The 24,421-nt window shown below is 38.0% G+C and overlaps 1 protein-coding gene across 7 annotated transcripts in view; it reads right to left on the bottom strand.

The window, feature by feature from the left end:
* Window positions 1-24,421, bottom strand: part of LOC124111740 (phosphatidylinositol phosphatase PTPRQ-like) — a 247,471-nt gene that overhangs the window by 5,248 nt on the left and 217,802 nt on the right. For all 7 annotated transcript variants that reach the window (XM_048384535.1, XM_048384534.1, XM_048384538.1 and 4 more), the window contains 16 exons: window positions 22,323-22,457; window positions 21,993-22,129; window positions 21,100-21,204; window positions 20,216-20,282; window positions 19,758-19,922; window positions 19,067-19,216; window positions 18,752-18,851; window positions 17,164-17,234; window positions 8,270-8,369; window positions 7,547-7,624; window positions 6,322-6,403; window positions 5,785-5,875; window positions 3,494-3,570; window positions 2,596-2,730; window positions 2,200-2,325; window positions 322-473 (listed from right to left, as the gene is read on the bottom strand). In XM_048384535.1, the coding sequence (XP_048240492.1) occupies window positions 322-473; window positions 2,200-2,325; window positions 2,596-2,730; window positions 3,494-3,570; window positions 5,785-5,875; window positions 6,322-6,403; window positions 7,547-7,624; window positions 8,270-8,369; window positions 17,164-17,234; window positions 18,752-18,851; window positions 19,067-19,216; window positions 19,758-19,922; window positions 20,216-20,282; window positions 21,100-21,204; window positions 21,993-22,129; window positions 22,323-22,457 (1,771 nt within the window). The remainder of the gene's footprint in view (window positions 1-321; window positions 474-2,199; window positions 2,326-2,595; window positions 2,731-3,493; window positions 3,571-5,784; window positions 5,876-6,321; window positions 6,404-7,546; window positions 7,625-8,269; window positions 8,370-17,163; window positions 17,235-18,751; window positions 18,852-19,066; window positions 19,217-19,757; window positions 19,923-20,215; window positions 20,283-21,099; window positions 21,205-21,992; window positions 22,130-22,322; window positions 22,458-24,421) is intronic.

Genomic DNA, 24,421 nt, shown 5'->3' with positions numbered 1-24,421 from the left:
CTAGCGGTTTCAGAACCTAGTCTGTCTCACATAACAGGGAAGATCATTGTGAAGGAATTGAATACTTGAAATGACACATATGGACAGCAATGGATAGGTATACAAACTATGCTTCCTCGGTCATGTTTGATTCAACGGAATACTCTCAATAACATGTAACTACCACTACCCCAACCTCACCAATCACATCGAAACGAACATTTCAGTTATGCATTTCACAAAGCATGCCTGTACTTAGATCGTGCATTGTTGTACGATATTGCACGTACATGTAGGAGGGAACAATCTGGCTTTCATCCATTCACATATGTGTGTTCTGACCTGCAGTGGACCAACATTGGCCCCTCGTCTGTTGGTTTCAGCTCTGCACGGACATATCGTGCGAAGTCGATGACGTCCCCTTCATCGAGATTGGCGTTGTAGTCGTGCCATCCCGGCAAGAAGAAGTGCTTCACTGTACGCGTGTCGTTACCCTGAAATATTTGACAACATACTGCAACCGCTGGACCATTGAAAGATTTAAAGATCAATTAGAGCAGAATCTAAGCAGGCTCAGTAAATTGTCAAAACCTCGCATTCCTGTTAATTTTAAAGTTAATATTGTATGCATTTTTAATAAATAAGAAGAATTCATGAACGGTATATTCCAGAAGCAGTTGTAGTCGACTTAATTTGAAAGTTATTATCCACGGTCAATATTAATAGAATTGCGAGTTTAAGGACAACGATCGACGGAGGTTTAATTTTGTACATTCCCTGGACCGAAATATCCGGAACAACAAGCGAGGTACACACTTTGAGCACTTTCGGGGACGATATTACAGATGTCACCAAAATAGGTTTGTGCATCCCGGGTTCGAAGCTGCGGGGGACAAGATGTGTTCACAACAATAGCGAAGGTTTGAGGCTTGAGGAGTGATAAAATTATGTTAAGTGTAACATTTAATGTTCGGGGTTACAGAGGTAACGAGCATTTAGCACTTTTGACGGTTCTATTCTACCGGGCTAACCAGTGATGTATATAACACTTTCCAGGGTCCTAGGTGAGATGTGACAAAATATGATAACAATGCTGTCTCAGGCTTGAGGTTATAGGGGTACTGAGTGTGGTATTTAAGTTATTCGAGGTTCAAGGCTACAGGGGTAACACGCGATGAAAATAACACTATCCTAGGTTCGAGGTGACATCTTTCCGAGGCAAGGGAGTTAAATGTAATAATCCAGTTTCCACCCTTGCCGAACTAGGCTGGAATTTCTGGGCTCGACCAAAGCGCCACCAGAGGCTATTACGAGTTATGTCGCTCCTATTGACCAATCAGATTCCAACTGTCATATCACTTGCATTTGCTTCAAACAAAACTAGCTCTGGTCAATAATCAAAATCTATGTTGTAATAAAACAGGTCATACTTAGCGGAGTGCATCATATCACGTGAGCACCTTGTTTAAAAACATGAACAGATTTGGATAACATCTGTTAAAGACAAGTTGTCGCTTTGCAAATCTCGTAACTTTTAAATGAATGAATGAATATCTTTATAAATCGGAAGATTCTCAAATTTCAAAGTTATGTAATTATTTACAAACAAATTTATTTAACATACATATCACAAAGGAGAAGTATCCCGCATAAATACCGCTTACACACCGTGAGAAATATTGGTATTGTTATTAACACAGTTGTTCAGAATATTCTTTATGTTATATAAAGACTTAGACTCATAGTGAAATACCACGATATTTCATCAATAACATTGTAATCTGCCACAGGAAAGAATGCTAACATTTCATGGTCTTCCATCGTTTCTATATTGACATACATTTCAAGATCATGAGTATTAATTTGTGTTGAAAAGAATACCTCTCTCTATGAAAGTACAAGTATTTTGGTCATGGATCCAACACCAATTACATACTGCATTTCTTAACTTAATCTCTTTAACATTACTGTGCTGTATAACACATGAGGAGTAAGCGTTGTATGGAGTTTAGGATACCGAGAAAGGTCAGCTGTAAATGATCACTTATATTACCGTACTTACTCCTCGTGGATACTTATTTCATTTAATACAATCTTTTCCTGTTATTCTTCACGGCCAATACCCCTGTGCCTGTTCCAATGTTGGAAAATACAGCGTGTGTGTTGGCGGTGGGGGGTGGGGGGTGGGGGGGCTGATGCGGGTGAGCCATTTCAACTTACCAACGTCATGTTGAAGATCATGATGGTGAACTTGCTGAGAGGTGACTTGTTTATCAGTTCAACAACCAGGTCGCCATACTGTTTAGGAGCGTTCATTTCATCGGGCCAGTACATGTCCAACTTTCTCTACACAAAAGTAACATACGGAGTGTCATCATGACCGTCAGTTGTGAACAATTTTAATTTGTTGTTTTTGAGATACTAGTTACAATATGCAGTCACTGAACATAAATTAATTAAACTGTCGGTCACATTACCAATGGTAATAACAGTAAGTGATTTTTGTTATCATCGTTATGACATAACATTACCCTTAGGTGAAAATATAGGTGCCTCGTAGCTCGTTCTTATTATGTAAGGGTTAACTGTTTGATGACAAAGTCAAGATGTACATACCACACCGCCCTCCATTAATCCTGTCAGCATGACAATAAGAGGGACTTTCTGCTCCCAGATCATCCTCCAAAAGTCCACGGTGGTTTGTGACAGGGGGCCCTGGGAGGCGATGTACTCACGGGGGGATGTGTAGCCCTGGTGAACATACATCAAGGTAAATACTAATATACAACGTGGGCGAATCTTCTCTCCCCCTCTGGGATTGTCTACCTGTGTTTCACCCCGGAGCGATACCCGATAACAACTACAGAATACCATCAATGTTCCAGTAGAGGTATAACTCTTTGCCAATTTTCTATCAATAACCCGTAAAACTTTGCTCCACTTTAATCAGACTCACTATACAAAGAAATATTGGTTTCTTGCATTGACGGAATATATCAGATTCACACACTTCATATATCGTCTGCTTGTCGTAAGAGGGGATCGGGTTGTCAGGCTCGCTGACTTGATTGATGCATGTCATGGTGTCCCAAATGCGTGGATCGATGCTCATTATGTCAATCACTGGATTGTCTGGTCCAGGTTCGATTATTTACAGACCGCCGTCATATAGCTGGAATATTGCTGAGTGCGGCGTTAAACATCAATCAATCATATATTGTCTATCAAATGTAGATCTGTGACACGTCACTATGTTTTTTTCTGTTGTTGTTTTTTATCACCGCTGGAGCCTGTAAATAAGCGACTATTGACAATCCAGTATCCAGTATTGAGTGACGTCGCACACAGCCGTGATACTCGCGATCAACCAAGTCACCGAGCCCGATCATGCCTTCCATCAAGTCGACTCTTACGACAAGCACGGGTTGTTGGGGACCAATTCTAACCCCTAGTACCTCACGTGGCACTCGCTATTGTAATCTAAGAAAGAGTAAAGATAAGTCAATATACGTACAGGGATGTAGTTGGCGTTGATGTAGTCAGAGCATTCATCCTCATCAAGGGGCAGCAGCTTGACCCGGGAGTGGTCATCTACAACATAGTATCAGAGAGTATTTGTAGACACTTCTACTGCTGAGACGAGTGTAACAGTCGAAATACATATTATGTAGTAATTGTCAGTTGAAGCAAACTGTCATAGACGTATTTGAACCGCAGTCAACAGCATCGAGTTGATCTTCCAGAATAGTTTTATGCTATAATAAGAGTTATGAGAGTTATCTGCCCTTGTTGTGTAGAGGTTCTACTACACCAAATCAGAACAAGCAACCAGCAGATTTCTAGCCTTCAGTGCAGATTGAATCAGCTGGCAGCTGTGATTGGATGATTTTGTGTCAGATATTTATTGGGTTTTTTATAAGTACATCCATCCAGTAATTTTAAACTGACCATGTTTTTTACACATGATGACTTGTGCTGAATGTCTTATTTTAGAGCAAGTGATATTTGATGCGGAACTGTGGCTGGCGTGTTAAGCTTCATGTACTCGGGTAAGGAACTGGCTACGTTGGTCATTTTATTTTATTTTATTGCTGCTGTGAGGCCAGACTGTGAACACATATTCAGGCAACAGCTGCTGAATGCATTATTTTTAGAAAAACATATAACGTTACTGTAGTAGCCTTTGGGAAAACATTTGGTTGTGTGTAACCTACAGGAACATGACCAGCTTCGAGACGATCTGGGGTGGAACGGTTTCTGGAAGGCTGTACCTATAAGAGCGGCATAATGGCGATTCGGTGCCTTTTCTATCTGCCTGCCAACTGCGGTTTGAATACATATCTGGATACACGGAATTCCTCCCAGCTTCCAACACTATCCTGAACTGTGACAATATGCTGAGCATTCGTGAGTTGGCTTACATTAATTCTAAAGCATGTTACCTCTTGCAGCTGCTACATATTTGACCAATGCCTATCTGAGCGAACCGATTGCTGGGTTAACGCCGCGCTACAGATTATCGTCAGTAGTATCACATCGTGCCAGATTAGTGTGAGAACAAAGCCCGAGGATACAGGTCTTCTACATTTACCACTTTGGTGAAACACACAAGCACTGGAATGATATGCTGACAAACCTAACGAAACATTCAGGGCGAACCAGAATTCGAACCCACGATCATAGATTTGTGCACAGTGAATGCCTGCGAATGGATTGTTTTTTAGGCATTACTTAAGTTAACGGATGACAAAGGAGACAAAATTTATGGATAACAAATTCTTTAATACTGTAAAAGGCGACGTTTTGGTATATATCCTTATCCTTATAACGGTATAAGGATCAAAACCGAAACGTTGTCTTTACAGTATTAACGAATTTGTTATCCATAAATTGTGTCTACTTTGTCAGATGAATGGGCCACCCGATTCCCCTAATATTAGTGAAATCGATTGAAGTCAATTTACTTTTATGTGAATAACACCATACATCGCTGCAATGGCATATATTACGTTTGTGAGTCTTTTTCACATATACATCTTAGATGGGTTTTTTCTACTTTGGTGAAATCCAAGAGCACTGCTATCATGGTGGAAGTGATCAGACGCGGTGCATCTGATATTCGAGTTACATGTAGTTAGTATGCTTTTACGCCGCTTTTAGCCATATTCCAGCGTTGAACACCAGAGTGAGTGAGTGAGGTTTTACGCCGCTTTTAGCAATATTCCAGCAATATCACGGCGGGGGACACCAGAAATGGGCTTCACACATTGTACCCATGTCGGGAATCGAACCCGGGTCTTCCGCGTGACGAGCTAAGGCTTTAACCACTAGGCTACCCGACCGCCCCGTTGAACACCAGAAATGGGCTTTACACTTAGTGCCCATTTAAGGAACGAACCCGGGCCATCGACATGACGAGGAGAGATTTAAACACTAGGCTATCCCACCGCGCCATCTTATATTTGAACCCACATCATAGGTTCCAGGTATGAATAAGATGTGTAACCCCTCACAGTGAATCCTGTTGAACTTATTCTAACCGTACATTATACACTGATTATTTTTAACGGGACACAATCAAAGCCAAACTGATGAACACGTAAATTAATAGGTACTAGTAACCGGTAGCTACAAGGATAATTGCAGGTCAGCACAAGGTGGTGTGTATATATCGCAGGCAATTTACCTAGTGCAGAAATGATGTTATTCTTGTGACACACCTGACGAGATAAAGAATAATTTACGCATGATACATAAAGAAGCCTTTCTTCTGACAGTTATGTTGGGTATATAATAACTACTTACACGCCAGAATGTTGACGTATCGGTTCTTGGATCTGTTGCCGACCAGCACCGCATTCTCGGACGGTTGCTTCACAGTCGCAGCGGCGAGTTGCTGAAACAACGTGGGATACAAAACAAATAAACCACGCACAGTGTGGGAGTGCTGTGTCCTGAGGTATTTGCTTCATTAACGGTTCCATCTATTCTTGATACAAGAACAATGACACGGATACACACATGTGGAAGTGAGTAGTTATTTTTACCGTGAAAGTTTCTCATAATTGAATAAGAAATCACGACCCGGTTTACCTAAAGTTATTTAAAGGGAGATAACTGTTGTGTTAACACCAACCTTGTTCATTTGAAAGCCTGGGATAACAAGTGATCATTATCAGCAATTAACAATATGTACATATTTATACAGTTTAGTAACGACGCAGTGTACACTTCCGACCATCAGGCTATGGCATAAGCATGCTTTGCTTGTCGCTACACCGGGCCCCTCTAAAACAAACACTTCCGTTTAACCCATGACAGATGTTTGAAAGGTTACTTTACCTGCCATTCTCTGGTAAAGAGTAGCTTTGAATCCTTGTATAAATCCTTTACGATCTTGTCGAAATCCGCGATCTTTTTAGGCCTGGGAAACAATAATGTATATAAACCATCTAAAATAATTGTTTCCAAATTCTCTTCATGATCAAATAGAGATTAGGTATTTCCTCAGTAAACATAGCTACAGACAAAACAGTAACTGCCGTCTGTATAAAGATGTGGTAGGATGATTCATCAGCAATGCGTCTTATTGCTTATTTACAGTGCGATACATGTGCAAGGAAAATATAACTTACAATTTGCAGTGTTTAATCCATTGTCTGTACAGTATATCATCTGAATATTGTTATTCAACTCATATATTTTAGATAACGCTTTACATCGAATGGATGGCTAAGGAAATCATTGGCCATATGTAGGGCAGGGTCACAGACTGGTAATTTTAAGTCGCAGTATATATGTTTTGGAGCATGCAGCGGGGAAGGTATGTCAGAATCTTACTTCAATATGAATATTCTCCGGTTGTACATTAATACATCCACGAGGCCAGTATAGTTTGTCCTGCTCTCAGATGCTACTGCTGTGTCTTACACAGGTACACTGAGCATTCCCTCTGAAATGCCGAGCCAAGCGTTTGGCGCCGGTTCAATTCATGCAAACTGACAGTGGCTTTTCGCCAGGGCCGATGTAGGTTCAGGGCAGGGAAGTGCGGCAATTCTACACCTCAACCGCGGTAAGGCTAGGCCGAAATTCTCGCAAGCGCTTGGTCTTCTCATCTGGCGTGACAGTGCATGTGTTACCGGAAGTGCTGACGATTGATGCCATCTGCCCCCTGAGCCAGCAAATCGCCCTGATGCCGTTTGTGTATCTGTTACACAGCTGACACACCAGCGGGCGGGTGTGTATATTGGGAATATGTACATATATATAGATTTGTTGGCCCTTTTTTCCTACATGAAATTTATGCATATATATATATATATATATATATATATATATATATGTGTGTGTGTGTGTGTGTGTGTGTGCGCGCGTGCGTGCGTGTGTGTGTGTGTGTGTGTGTGTGTGTGTGTGTGTGTGTGTGTGTGTGTGTGTGTGTGTGTGTAAACATCTCGTAAACATCATTTAAATTATTTCGTCCTTTACTTTCAAATCTATTATGTATTGTTTCAAATATAGTTTAAAGTTAAAAAGGAAAAGTTGTCTGAATCAAACTGCAACAACTCACATCGTCTTATTATCGACATTATCCTCGGCCTCATAATCATCCTCAGACTCGTTGTCTTCGTTACCGTCATGACTCTTCCTATAACAGCAAGTGACTTTGTCTACATTAATACATCAATCATTATGATTCTTTTCCCACTCGTCGCGATTGTGACGTACATTCATCATGCTCCACCCATCATTCCTGAGACCAGTTGGGCAGAGTTAGCAGTGTCGTCGATGCGTCCTGTTGTATTCCTTTCGCTTGCCAGGATCGTATGATCGTGGTTTCGAATTCAAGACTTCAAAACAAACTATGGGGGATTATGATCCCGCACAAATACATCGTGGGTTTCACACTAGAAGAAAAGGTTTAAGGCTTTCATAACTTAGGATTTTTCTACAAAATTAAGCAGAAACAACTGACGTTCTGTTGAAAGTGGTGTAAACGCCATTGCCCTCCTTCACTCGCTCACAGCGACTAACATATACTCAGCATATACAATCTCGAACGGAATACGACAGGGATAACCAAAAGGGCAGTTTTTAAACTGGTAAGTAAGTAAATTAGAAATGAACATATAAGTGTTAAACAAGACATTGTACTAATATAAATCTGTGCGATAACGGACATCAATTCGATTAATCAGTACTTAAATGTCTGTGATAGGATGTAGATTCTCGAAATATCTGTTACAAAGCAGTTCTTTTTAACGATTTAAACTCAGACGAAATAAATGTATACCTTTTGCGGCGATTACGGAGAAGAACGACTCCTACAACAACCCCGATGACGACGACGGCTGCTACTATTCCTCCTACTACAGCGCCGACAATGGGCGTTGCTAAATCAATAACAGTGATGAATGTAAATATCACATAAATAGGAATGCATGCATTAAAATATTATTTGCTTTTGAAAATGCCTTGAATGAGAAAATATTACATGTACATTTATACAATGGATCAATTGGTTTTCACCCGGGATACATCTTACTAACTGGTAACAGATTGCAAGGCAATTAGTCCAATTAACTTTGTAATAAAGTTGTGTTAAAATGTGAGTCACCAGCGGGATCTGAACTCACAAAAGTTGTCGAAAGAATATCGTATATATTCGTCTGTCGCGGAGTACACTCGCCAGTACAATACTGGCTGAAATCGAGACTTTACATGTGACTATATGGGTTTTACTTAGTGTTCTATTCTATACATTCAATGTACATTAAAACGTGGTAACGCAAATCTGTAGCTCCTGATAATAGACGAATAAATTTGAAAGAAATAGTGGGTAAAGATATTATAGGTTATTGACTGAGGAGAACTTCAACAAGCGTCTTTTGTCACAATGATGTCAGCATTCGAGGATGTCAAGTTGACTACTTTTCACATATCTACGACGAAGATGCCTTAAACTGCCTATTGTTGCACTAAAAACATGACAATAAGACAACACGTCCCATTTTAATTCTGGAAACCCAAAAGTCCAGAAACTCTACGCTCTTTGCCCAGTCTCGGTTAAAGGTATTTACAAAATTAAACATGCCGTTTTCATGGGAACATACCAAGGAAGAAAAAATGAAAAAAAAATTGTTTAAAAACTCAATATTTAGACTATGTCGCCCATGGGCCTGCCCATGGGCGAAGTCTGGCCCATGGGTAGGCCCATGGGCAGGCCCATGGGCGAGAATATGTTCCTTTACTTAAAACTCATGTTTTTGATTCGCAAATACATTTAATGTATTCATTCAAGTATCATGACACAATATTTAACTCATTTTAACTTAATTCAACGATTTTATAGCGATATTGAAATATTTCGCCCATGGGCGAGAAAAAGGTTTGGCCAATGGGCGAGAATTTGTTCCTGTACTTAAAACTCATGATTTTGTTTCGCAAATACATTAAATGTATTTATTGAAGTATCATGACACAAAATTTAACTCATTTTAACTTAATTCAACGATTTTATAGCGATATTGAAATATTTCGCCCATGGGCGTGAATATGTTCCTTTACTTAAAACTCATGATTTTGTTTCGCAAATACATTAAATGTATTTATTGAAGTATCATGACACAAAATTTAACTCATTTTAACTTAATTCAACGATTTATAGCGATATTGAAATATTTCGCCCATGGGCGAGAAAAAGGTTTGGCCCATGGGTAGGCCCATGGGCAGGCCCATGGGCGAGAATGTGTTCCTTTACTTTAAACTCATGTTTTTGTTTCGCGAATACATTAAATGTATTTATTTAAGTATCATGACACAAAATTTAACTCATTTTAACTTAATTCAACGATTTTATAGCGATATTGAAATATTTCGCCCATGGGCGAGAATATTTTCCTTTACTTAAAACTTATGTTTTTGTTTCGCAAATACAGGTGTTCTTACTATTTTCATGGCACATAATGTAACACAATTTTACTCAATTCAGCTACTTTACAGATTTATTGAAATATTTCGCCCATGGGCGAGAAAAGGTTTTGCCTTCGAAATCCTTGATTATTATATCATGCCAGAGTTCTGAAATTCAGTGACAATGCTGTTGAACAGTAGAATCTGATTGACGTATTTTGCAGAACCTGTTTGACACTATGGGTTCCAGGACCACTAACACTCTGAGCTGAAAAAGTTTTGTCCTAACCGCACCAAACATCTTTAATGAACCCGGCCTTATCTCTCAAAACGTTTTGGCAGCTTATCATACGAATTCATGTGCGTGTACAACATTAAATTTTAGTTAGTTTCTATTTCATTTCCCATTTTATGACCCGTTGATACATCCCACTGTGCAATTACGTGACAGGTACGCGTGTGCGTATTTTAATGGAAAGAAACTATTCGTCTTTTATTGCATAACGTTTGGCTGAATATCTTACATTCTAACGAAATCTCGAAATAATTATTTAATTACAAGCAGTGTCGAACTGACCAGTAGGAATTATGTTTCAATGCGATTGAGGAAAACGTGAGTGAATATTGTGACACTAAAGCAACTTTTAACTGCATTGTCACTTTTGGTATGAAAATGGTAATAGTTAAGAAAAACGTAACAGCCTTCTTATGATAATTCTCATATTCTCATTAGTACGTTGTGTCTAATTACAGTGTCGGCCTTATTTACAGGTGATTCTACAATACTTGTTGTCGGTCAATTACAATCTGCCACACCACGCGTGAATAAACAGTTATGCAGGTGTTGCTGTGGGCAAATACCTAGCCTGTACATGTATATTTTTGTGGATACATGTATTACATATTTTCGTTGATATGTGGATATATTAAGCACCAAGACACAAAAAGTTTATTAAAGATGAATTTGTGCCTTGATATATATATTCAACGCGAACGAAGCTTGTATTTTCTCCGCGATCCTGATGTGTATCATCGTTTAATTGGTCATTCATTAAAAGTATGGTGTGAGGCGATATCAAAGGAGCCGCTCAATATACACAGTGTCGTCCGTTTCGCGTGAACTACCACCCTACCCTGTCAGTAAGAGTTATGTAATCGGTACACAAATATATTTGGTGCGATGTCAGTGTGGAAGGAGTTTGAATTACGTCCGCCAGTGGCCACATAAAGTATAGTACCAATCAACAAGGCCAATGCCGTACTAATAACCTAGTGACTCGCGTAACAACGGCTGTCAATATGTCTGCTACATCTACCATACCATCATCCCTGTCACAACTGGCGTATTAACGGCTTATTCAAAATATTAATTGTAGAAATGTCGTTACCAGACTAACGTACGTCGTATTCAGTCCTCAACTGGATGTTACATTCCTTATATCAGTTAACAGCCCTGTTTGTGAAAATATTTACTAGACATAAGATTTAAAGACTAATAAAATCAATTGTAAGACCGCATAGACCATAAAACCGAATAAAATATGTCTTGGTATCATCTCTTGTGTATTAGATGATGGCAATGACCGGAAATGTTATAACGTTAGATTAAGAAGGAGAAACATTAAAGTGTTTTACAATACTTGGAAACATGAGCAATAAGATGTAGCAACATAAACATGCATGGAATAGGGGAAAAGGATGAAAACAAATTGAAAAGGATTTTAATACAAAATTATCGAACTAAATAACTTGCCTGAACAGAAAGGGTACCCAAACTTGTTTGACAGTTATTCGTGTGTTGTAGACTGTCGAATGGGACACATGTGTGTACGTAGGGTACGCATATCTATTGCAAGTTTTAGTACTCATACACTTTCTCTTTTTGTGTTTTGTTTGTTTGTTAGTTGTATAACGCCACACTTAGCAATATTTCAGCTGTATGACGGCGGTCTGTAAATAATGGAGTCTGGACCAGACAATCCAGTGATTGACATCATGTGCATCGATCCACGCAATTGGGATACGATGACATGCATCAACCAAGTCAGCGAGCCTGACCACCCGATCCTGGTAGTCGCTTCTTACGACAAGCGCTGTCGCCCTTTTACGCCAAGAATGGTTTGTTGAAGATCTTCACGGGTCTATTGAATGCAGGGATTTGTGTAAAGTCATTCAGACAGCATACAATGCCAACTAAAAAATTATACTCAGTGTCTCCGCAAAGTAATATAGTACGGTACTTAGAGTACATGTGAGATTATACTCAGATTAGGGAGATGTTTTATCCATATAACGTGTTATTATTCTACCTAACAATGTATTTAATGAAATGAATGCAAAACAAACTCAACGGCTAAAAGGTTTCATTGAAAAAACTACCCCTAGTCTTGACTAATAAAACAACTGCAACCCGACACAGATTAAACGCAACTTACAAACACAATCATAATCTGGTTAGTCTGTATCACTCAACGAGGCCGCTTACTCTGCCAACAGTATGAAAGTATTGGGCAGTTCAGTAATTAGGAGCCAAAACCAGGCAGGTACGCTGGTCACACTTGACTGGTCTGACTGATGATTAGGTCGTCTGACAATTGTGAGTGAACCATAGCAAGAAGTATCTGCGAAACTATTTGCTCCTTTTATGGGACCGATTAGTTTTATGACCATGGGCCTCGGCACAAGCGTGGTGTTGGAAGACAAGTTATACATGTACATCCGATATGGTGACTGTTTTTCGCCATTCATATTCTAAATACATTCATAATACCACAACATTTTAGTACTCCTTGAAACTTTACAATCACTTCAATATGTACAATAGATTGAACGAGAACACTTGATATATTGCAGATTATTAAATCATTGTCTCTATTATCAGCCGCTACGTTTGTATCGTTTGCATTGTACAAAGAAATATTTTATCTGTCCTTTTGCAGATTTAGCCTCAGAATGTGCTCATTCGAATTAGGAACGAAAATAATTGCTTATCATGAGTATATATGATACAGTTAAAAGTTACTTGTACACTGTAGACGTATTCACTTTAAAGTCGCATACGACCTTCGCGAGCGAGTTGAATGAGCCAGGTTAATTGGAACGAAGTCTAGAGAGGGTTATACAGTTTTGTATTTGGTAATGTGTAGGTTTGTTAAATATAATTTTTTAAATTCCTTTTATTTCAATATGTAAAAACATAACTATGCGCTTAAAAACAGAACTGACTTGATGGGAGATAGCCACCTCAGATTGTCTGTTGGACACGGTTTAACCTTACTGTGTCCTCACCCTGGTTGTTGTTACCGTTGTTATAAGGGATTAAGAGCTACGGCTCATTGCATTTTTGGTTACAGTCTGTATCACTAAAGTGGACATGTGCAGGTAAACTCTGTTCAATTAGTATATGAAATGCCCCAAAATGTGAACTCCAGACAATAATAACCTGAGGGTAAATCCACGTGCGTCTGCCTTTCCCCTCGTTCACCTTCGAAATCCTTGATTATTATATCATGCCAGAGTTCTGAAATTCAGTGACAATGTTGCTGAACAGTAGAATCTGATGGACGTTTTGTGCAGAACCTGTTTGACACTATGGGTTCCAGGACCACTAACACTCTGAGCTGAAAAAAGTTTGGTCCTAACCACACCCAACATCTACAAGTTTGTAAGCTTGTAGACATCATTAAGAAGTAATTTACAGTCCCATGCTGAGACCTTTCTCAAAATTCAGACCGGTGGCAGGCTGCCAACAAAGAGAAGAAAATATCGCAACCCCGACACGAGTGTGCTCAGTCAAACAATGAACTTACGACCGGCAGAAAACAACTCCAGTTGAGTATGCCGATGCTGTATCTCAGCCGTGTTGGCCTGAAAATTTAAACATGCAAATTAAATCCAAAATCGTATAATTATTTTTAATAGAAACCGTATCTTAATTTGTTCTTGCACTGCATCATATCGTGTATTTCATCTGTATATGTGTAATGTGTATATGTATCAATGACTACACTTATACCGCATATTCTGCAACAGACTATAATTAATCACCTTATTATTGTCTCTCCATTTACCATGGCTGACTGCACTAATACCCTTTTAACAGTGGACACCGATATCAGTATACATGTAGGCTTTTTGTTCAAAAAGGAATATGCATGAAATTATATGTAACAATTAACTGTGTACTAATTACATGTTTGAATGTTATCAGTTTTACGTTCTGAGATACAGTGATGTAAGCATCTTCTAAAATCTTCTAAAAATATAATAAAATACAACACTCTCTGCCGTAATTTTTTGTGGAAATCATTCGATCAAGTAAAAAAATGACTGCGTGACAAGACGAATCAACTATTTATACCCGATAAAAGAAACTGCCGTATTTTAGGAACAGTGCTATAACAAGACATTTGAAATTTCTAACAAGCAGATACATTAGAGACAGTGACTAGACTACAGGTACGTAATCCGTATCAATCAAAGATGTAAAAAGACTGAAAATCATATCTGTCGGAGACCTACCAAATTACCAAGTTTTATCATTACTATATTTATTACAATGCAAATACTTTAGTGATACATTTTTTAGAGGAGAGGGCATACACACAAGTATATTGCTTCCGTGTGTGAATGCAGGTTGTACTTGGTATCTCAGTTCTCAGTTTCATACCGGTTGTATAACTGAATTTGTATATGGAACCATGCGTACAGCATGACAATTACTTGCTATTCGTCAGTTTACAACACACATAACACGGTCAAACAATTTTAGGCACCGCTTTTGCGAGTTATGTAGTACAGTAATGTTTTATTAAAATCTATTTCAATTTGTTTTCACCATTTTCCCTATTGACAGTCGTTGTTACGTGCGTCACTAGGTAATTAGTACGGATTGACCTTGTTTATTGTTTCTATACTTTGAGGATTTCTGTGACAACTGGAGGACGTAATTCAAACTCCTTCCGCACTGACACCGCATCAAATATATTTGTGTACCGATTACATAACTCTAATGGACAGGGTGGGGTGGTAGTTCACCGGACGACACTGTGTATATTGGGCGGCTCCTTTGACATCTCCTCCAAACATACGTTTATTGAATGACCCCATTAAACGATGATACACATCTCGATGAATATATCAAGGCACTAATTCATCTTTCATAAACATTTTTTTGTCTTTGTGCTTAATATATCCACAAATCAACGAACATTTGTAAAACATGTATCCTAAAAAAAATAAACATTTTCAGGCTAGGTATTTGCCCACAGCAACACCTGCATAACTGTTTATTCACGCGTGGTGTGGTAGATTGTAATTGACCGAGAGCAGGTATTGTAGAATCACCTGTAAATAAGGCCGACACTGTAATTAGATACAACGTACTAATGAGAATTATCATAAGAAGGCTGTTGTTTTTTCTGAACTGTTACCATTTTCATACCAAAAGTGACAATGCAGTTAAAAGTTGCTTTAGTGTCACAATATTCACTCACGTTTTCCTCAATCGCATTGAAACATAATTCCCACTGGTCAGTTCGAAACCGCATGTAATTAAATAATTATTTCGAGATTTCGTTAGAATGTAAGATATTCAGCCAAACGTTATGCAATAAAAGACGAATAGTTTTTTTCATTAAAATACGCGCACGCGTACCTGTATATTGCATACCTGGTGTCACGCAATTGCCCAGTGTGATGTATCAACGGGACATTAAATGGGAAATGAAATAGAAACTAACTAAAATTTAATGTTGTGGAAAATAACTCCAATGAATTGGAGTACATGCACATGAATTCGTATGATAAACTGTCAAAACGTTTTGAGAGGTAAGGCCGGGTTCATTAAAGATCGCTACAATATGTAAAACAGGTGAAATTTGTAGAACTAAAGGAAACATCCAACCAAATGCCCTTTTTAAATAGTAATGTAATGATATAATATAAAGTATATTTCACATGATACAATATACTTTGCAAACAGTTAGTTGATGCTTGAAAGGGACTGACGTAAACATGGGCGAAATATTTTAATAACGCCGTAAAATAGTTGAATTAAGTAAAAATTAGTTAAATTTTGTGTCATGATACTTAAATAAATACATTTAATGTATTTGCGAAAAAACAACATGAGTTTTGAGTAAAGGAACATATACTCGCCCATGGGCCAAACCTTTTTTCTCGCCCATGGGCGAAATATTTCAATATCGCTATAAAATCGTTGAATTAAGTTAAAAAGAGTTAAATTTTGTGTCATGATACTTCAATGAATACATTTAATGTATTTGCGAAACAAAATCATGAGTTTTAAGTAAAGGAACATATACCCGCCCATGGGCCAAACCTTATTCTCGCCCATGGGCGAAATATTTCAATATCGCTATAAAATCGTTGAATTAAGTTACAATGAGTTAAATTTTGTGTCATGATACTTGAATGAATACATTAAATGTATTTAAGAAATAAAAACATGAGTTTTAAGTAAAGGAACATATTCTCGCCCATGGGCCTGCCCATGGGCCTACCCATGGGCCAAACCTTTTTCTCGCCCATGGGCGAAATATTTCAATATCGCTTTAAAATAGTTGAAATAAGTTAAAATGAGGTAAATTTTGTGTCATGATACTTCAATAAATACATTTAATGTATTTGCGAAACAAAATCATGAGTTTTAAGTAAAGGAACATATTCTCGCCCATGGGCCAAACCTTTTTCTCGCCCATGGGCGAAATATTTCAATATCGTTATAAAATCGTTGAATTAAGTTAAAATGAGTTAAATATTGTGTCATGATACTTGAATGAATACATTAAATGTATTTGCGAATCAAAAACATGAGTTTTAAGTAAAGGAACATATTCTCGCCCATGGGCCTGCCCATGGGCCTACCCATGGGCCAGACTTCGCCCATGGGCAGGCCCATGGGCGACATAGTCTAAATATTGAGTTTTTAAACAATTTTTTTTTCATTTTTTCTTCCTTGGTATGTTCCCATGAAAACGGCATGTTTAATTTTGTAAATACCTTTAACCGAGACTGGGCAAAGAGCGTAGAGTTTCTGGACTTTTGGGTTTCCAGAATTAAAATGGGACGTGTTAAGACATTTTTCCTTTTTTATGTAAAATCGTTAAAATTACATTTGTCGGATGGAAAACTTGCAGATTTTAACAGTGATTATGCACACACAAATGACTAAGGATTCATATATTCCGAATAATGCAAGTATATTTGAAATATATAGTACATCAATAATTTTTCACGTGAATTTCAACATACGTTCTGTTTTGAAGTTACCGAACGGATCAGTAGATGTACAACCAGCACTGGTACACGACACAGCAACAACCCTGGAATATAGATAGTAACATTAGTATCCTAAGCCGTGGGCCATTTGTTACAAAACGTAGTGAACTTATACATGTATATTGTTATATATCTTCTGAGGATCAGGGGGGCGGTCGGGTAGCCTAGTGGTTAAAGCGTTCGCTCGTCACGCCGAAGACCCGGGTTCGATTCCCGACATGGGTACAACGTGTGAAGCCCATTTCTGGTGTCCCCCGCCGTGATATTGCTGGAATATTGCTAAAAGCGGCGTAAAACCAAACTCACTCACTCACTCTGAGGATCAGGACAATTGGTACAAAAATGAAAGTACACGTCATCTGAAGTTTACTGAGAAAACAATATGTGACATGTTGGACTAGGCATGAAATAGGCATCATAATGGGCATCACTTATGACCCTCCCCCTGCTTGCTGATCTGTTTTGTTTGAAGAGTCGGAAATTCTATTTGGATGGGCATAATCTAAACAAGGCAATTAGGCCAAAACGTTTATCTTACGCTTCGTGCATATCGACGATCTGATATCGTTCAATAACCGTCAATTCGTCAATTCCCTTCCACGGTTTTCCTACCTGAACTAGAAAAAAAGGAGACAAGCGAGACAGCGTCGTCTGTTTCATATTTAGATCTCTACACAGAGTAACAGATACCTCGCCACAAGACTATGAGAAGAGGAAGGACTCCTACTTTCCAATAGTGAACTTTCCCTTCATGTCGATCAATATTCCAGCAGCTCTAGTCTTTGGGGTTTACTTTTCACAACTTTTGAGATACAATCGACCATGCTCTTTCTTTGCAAATTAGAAAGAGCGGTTTACGACTCTTTCTGAAAAGTTCTGGGCCTTAGCAAAGCATGCAAAATGTTTCAGGTAGACATGTGGAGGTCATTTGACGCCTAAGTGACAAACATCTGGTCTTGTTCGGAATCAGCTTAATGTGTCTACGTGGGGTAGCACTATCAATGTCCGTAAAAATCCTTGTTAGAATAGGTCTGCAGCAAGCCAAACTTGCCCTAAGAGGCGACTATGCTTGTGGTAAGAGGCAACTAACGGGATCGGGAGGTCAGGCTCACTGATTTGGTTGATGCATGTCATCGTATCCCAATTGCATGGATCGATGTTTATGATGTCAATCACTGGATTGTCTGGTCCAGACTCGATTATTTACACACCGCCGTCATGTAGCTTTACCAGACACTCCAGAGCTTGATATCACGAGCATCGTCTCTGCAATTGGACATCGGACATCGTTTTTGTCCCATCAGATTTGGAAATATCCTCAACAGTCTAGCTTAAAAGAATGCATGATGCAGATGCCTAAAGTTTACAGCATTCAGCTCGTCACGACGAAAACCCGGCTTTGTCGCCCTACATGACGGGGGTACATTGTGTAAAACGCCTACTGCGTATCGTCGTGGTGATGGAAACGACCCTTAACAGATCTCAGAAAACTTGTAACACAATGCTCATGACATTCATCCCGTTTGTGTGGCATAATGTGAAAGAAAGAAACAATGCCTACTTATATATAGTCTCTGGTTCCAGGGGTCCATTACAGAACTGGTCTTGTTCACTGTCGCACTTGACATCCACACCAACCGAGTAAGACATGAGACTTTCCCCTGAAGTCATAAAGTACGTTATAACTGCCAGGTTTATACTGTTTTCTACTCGTCATTCGAAAATCATCATAGTACATTGGGCATAAGATTCAGTTTCTAGTTAGCTTTGTCATGGTTAAAGGGTGACTACGTGTTCCGTGTAGAATCACTTGATATATCTTATACCAAAAGTAGTAGTTATCTATTTGAGATTTTTCGTTTTGCAACTTTGTTACCTGTAGGAGCGCTCCTCCTTTTCCTAACATGAATCAGGTAGTGTTCTGGGGTGGGGCGGTAAGAACCCTTATACCCGCTATTCTTCCACTTATACCAGTTCTTCCATGTGTCCCAATCCGTCATATTTTCTGGACGCTTTGATGTTTTTTCTATATGCATGGAAAAATTAGTTTGAAAATTAATGTAAATGTGCGTCATTCAAACTGGTTGTGCATTAATGTGTACAATTACATATTACTGCAAAAGAGATAGCCATGTAAATAACTAGTTCTCCATGATGATTTTGCCATCATGATATTATGCCTTTAGCAGGGTCTTGAGGCGTCCATTCATAAACATCAAATTATCGGTATTTCACCATTTTGCGTCTCATGTAGTATTCTATGTATTACCATTTGACAAGTTAAGAAATTAAACAACAGCGTTTTTTTATGTTATTCTCGAAACGCAATGCCAATAAATGTTCTCGACTCTCTGAATTTGGCCTTTTTCGGGGGTTTTCTTTCGTAATATTGGTTGACGTATTGTTTGTGTTTCTAATACGGACACGCACAATCTCACGCACACGCACAGCACAACCACATACTGAAGTTAAGCCTTTACTTGGGGTGTTATAAGATAAAATCTTAACGTCGCATAAGCAACAATCCCTCTGGTAATTGAGACTAATATATAGATTATTTAGTTTACCATTTTTCTTCATGACAAGAATTCCTGCTTCAATAATTTTCCCATTAGTATCGTCGAGAAGTGTGGTTGAATCAAACGAGACAGTAAAAGATGTGTCTGTGGCAACGTCTTTGCTTTGAGCTGCTTTGCTGATGAATATTTCTGACGAAGTCTTCGTCAGGGGTTCTGTGAACGACAAAAAATCAGAAATAATAATACATTAGGTATTAATTTTCTAAGCTATGTAATATGATCCGTATTATATTTTATCATAATTTTGTAAATACTCATTTGAATATATTACACGAGGATTAAAAAGGTTCATATTATGGAGACATTATTTTATTAACATGTATAAATTACGTAATACATTGAATACAGTACACGCCTGAACCCTGCAGTGTCATTTCATGTTCAGGATGTTATTGTTTATGCAAGCGACTCTCCAAATTGGTCAGCTAAACATTTTTAATACTTACTACCAGCACGAGCAGGGAACACGTTTGACTGTTTCGTTTTGCCTTTGTACATTGCATTAGCAGAAACCTTTTTTAAAAGAAAACAGACATTACTTAGTGAAATTAAACGCTGGAGTGAAAAGGTATTTGTGAAATGGAAATAATGCTGCTTCAAATCCGCATGTCAACATAAATACGGATAATATTTACCATGACGTCTTGTGGGTGCAGAAGTCGAAATGGACGCAGAATAATTGTGTGTCGATACATGTATAGCTTGTTTCTCACACAGTGAGATAACCTTCCCAAAGGAACATGTTCTGGCTAAAATACCAAAACAAATCACCCGCAAGGTCCAATGATGGCCATTTGACTTTGAAAGACTGCCTAGCTTATGCTTGTTAAAATCACCTTGCGAACGTTGTCATTTCCGACGACAACTGACATAGTATATTCGATGCCGTTACAAGATGTTTACCTTCGTTAATTCGTGTATATGTATAGAACATATATCACATTCCCCTCTGCGAATGCAATACATTTCCGCATAATAGATGTTTATGAAGTTTAGGACTCAAACCAACGAAAATATTTAATATATTTGAATGTGTTGATGTACGTGGACGTTTTCGTTGAGATTAAAATTATCGTGTAACAAGATTGTCTCTAGCTCCACAGCAGTATTAACAATTAAAAACTACGATGTCATAAGATCTATTGTTTCATTTCAATGCTGCCCTATAACCACAACTTAATGCAACACTTGATACAAACATCCTGAAAACAACGATGATCCGAAATATATCCATTGAATATGTGCTATTTAAAGCATGGTGTTAATCCCTTTGTCCCATCTTTTCTGTCGAACAATAAATAGATCCCAGTGACAATTACTTAATACGTACTGTGAATGTGTAGCTGTGTTCTGGTCGTACAGGTAATATGGCTGTATGTGTAACATCACACGGATCCTCAGGTTCATAGTGGCCATACACCATAGGTTCTGCACCCTAGAGATCAACGTAGCATTGTTATGGCAGATTAAGGTTTCCTGGAGCTTAGTTAATACACAAACAATATAACTTTAGACCCATGACTTCTCGTTAACATGAATTGGAACACACGCAAAGGGATATACTAAAATGAAGCATAATACATCATTGAATACACAGTTTTCCTTCCCTTCACCAAGACAAACTTTAACCAGAAATTGTTTCGTATCGCTTGATGTACTCCGTCTTTCTTTGGACCATTTTCGGAAATGTTTGGAATAAACAATACGGACTGAAGGTAAGCCAAATAAAATAAAAACCATTTCCAAAATGTAATACACTTAGCAAGTCAGGATCGTACTGAAAGGAATATATGAGAGTTTTCCTCATATCTTACGTGAATAACACACATACGCTTGAAAGCCACACCTGCACTCGCATTGGAAATAATACCATTCACATGCACAGGGGAAGACGTTGCATGTGTGAATCTTAGCCAAATATATCGTGAGAACGCTTTAGTCTGGCAATGCATTGTTCATCGTCATGAGTAAAAGATAAGAATGATTTATATAAAAAAATAATTTTCATAACAAATAATCAGAATTAATATATGTACTTTGTACGTGTATACTGGCACAAACTAATTTTCATATCTTGATTGGTACCATCCCTTGGCGAATGCCAAATTCAGTTCTTGCCAATTTGAACCAAATGCTTGACGATCGGATAGGAGCATTTCACAAGACTGAGGAGAATACAGCTTGTGTTGCTGTTTGTATTTTGTTAACATAATGGTACCGTACCGGATAGGAATACTCTATGGTGTAATTCTTGATAAATCCGTTCCTTTCTCTTTCCTTGGGACAGTCCCAGGTGAGGTTTACAGCTGTAAAGTTGCCAGGAATCGACGAAACGCTCAATTGCTGTACTTCACAAGGTTCTGTTATGATGTTATGAAATAATAAATTGGATTACTAGTATGTACGTATTAAAGACATTAAAAGGTCTCTACCCGAATACACCAAGGAGTACTTCAGAATATTTGCAAGACGTTGATCAAAAGAAAAATTTGAAGATTTTCAAAGAAGATTATGACAAATGTATTTTATCAATATTAGCAAAACAACCCTTACTGGATTCTTGGGTGGTGATGTTACTTTCTCTGACCGTGGGACGGGAACCTCCTTTACATGTACTGGCTATAATGCTGAAATTGTACCTCCACGAGCTCAATAGACCACCAATGGTTCTTTCAGAAGAATTGTAACCTGAAGGAAAGAATTCGAACTTTCTAAATGGAAGATTTCATTTTGGTATGAAAAGAAGATGTCTCGTTATTATTTTGTGTTCATGGAAAAGTGTTATTGGTGCTCATAGCGGAAATGGTCTTGACACTTTGTACCTACATATATATATTTAGGGAATCGTGCCCTATATTTGGTATGACGAGCTAATGCTTTATATAATTAACCACAAGGCTATCCCATCACCCCAAAATAATAAGTAACCCCAAAATTATATCAGTCGTTTATGTTTCCCTACAAATACTCCTTTCACGGTAATTCTTCGCACAAACTGTATACAAGATTACAAATGCGACCCTTCGTTAAAATCATTTGAGGTCGATGTTCCTGTTTTTATGGCATGTGCCGTTATAATATAACAAGCACCTATTTTCAGCTTTACGGAAACGTGAGCGAGCAAAATACTACCTTATATCTGAACGACAAGAAATTATATCAAATGGCTTTGTATGCTTACATATAACATTATACATTAAGAGTAGCTTGACATAAATGACTAAAATAGAACTTCTTCGGCAGAGAGAAATACACGGGCATAAAGAGAATGGGCATAACTCCGCTGTGCATAGGACTTGTCCATTGCATCTCAGACCGCTGTGTGAGAAGTGGATGTGTATCACGACAATATCTTTTCACGTTGTTTTGTTCACGAGGAACAACATTTTAAAAGTCCAACACAAATATCGATATTGAAACCGTATACGTTTCAGTATTATCACAAATTTTACGAAATGATAAAATCATTCTAATTAAAAAGGTATTAATAGCGAAATGGGTGGCCCCATCTAACATGTAAATTAATCCTTAGATTCTACCATTCACCTAATTGAATTTATGACGTACTCGCCTTATCATCAAATGAAATGAAGTACAGATAAATTGACATTCTTTTTGTTTGACATCATGGCTTGTTTTATTGTTAATATTGTTTTATTGATAAATGTATATCAAACCTAATTTTTCTTCACAGTATAAAAGATCCCACAAACATTTCGCTTTTCTCAGGCACAACAAAACATAACTGTTTTTATCATGTAAATAATGTCTCTTAAACAGATAACAGCTTAGATCGTGTATCGTGTATCATAATTGGACAAGATTGAGTGAGTATGATTTTACACCGTTTTAGCAATATTCCAGCAATATCAAGGCGGGGGAGACCAGAAATGTGCTTCACAAATTGAGTAAGAGGGGCATCAATATTACATATATCAAATATTCAGAATATTTCAAAGCAAGCGAATATTTTTTCAATATTGGACATGAATGTCTTCATTACTACATGGTTGTTTCTTGTCATCCTGTTTCAGAATTACACAATGAAAGATGCGAAAAAAGCGCCTCTTGAAAGGAATTATCAGGAGACATGTATGTTATTGTATGAGATGTCACGTTGTTTTATTTACTTTTTAACAATTATTATAGAAATAATGTCAGCAGTTTAACAAATTGTGATTTCAATCTTTCAAAAAAGGGTGTAACTATTGATCACATCATATAAAACCACAGGAGTAATTCGAAATTCGTTTTTGACGAAACTCGCACCTGGCATGGTGAATTGTTTGACATCAATGTTTTGCAAAACATCCAACACCACCCTTTTTAAATCCTTCTACAATGCGTGCTTGTATACATTTAATAAAAAATATTTTCAATTTTGTTGAAGTATTATATTCAGTCTTAGTTCTAACATGAAATAAAATGACTATTCATTAACCTGTTTACACTCCAAAAGAAATACTACCATGCAGTCACATTTTCAGTTCATCTTCGACATTTAAAATGTGGGACATGTATTTGTTGTTACCCTGCCTGGCACTCGGCATTAAGGGGATGAAACAAGGACTGGTCCACGAGGAGTTTGTTAGGTATAAATGTTAAACTGTGGCATGGTATCTCAGTGGGCTGGCACTGTAAATCCGGCATAA

Source organism: Haliotis rufescens, unplaced genomic scaffold, assembly GCF_023055435.1.
Source record: "Haliotis rufescens isolate VD_foot unplaced genomic scaffold, xgHalRufe1.0.p SCAF_5, whole genome shotgun sequence".
NCBI lineage: Eukaryota > Metazoa > Mollusca > Gastropoda > Lepetellida > Haliotidae > Haliotis > Haliotis rufescens.
Note: the sequence above shows the minus strand (reverse complement) of the source record. Positions and strands in the feature narration are given on the sequence as shown.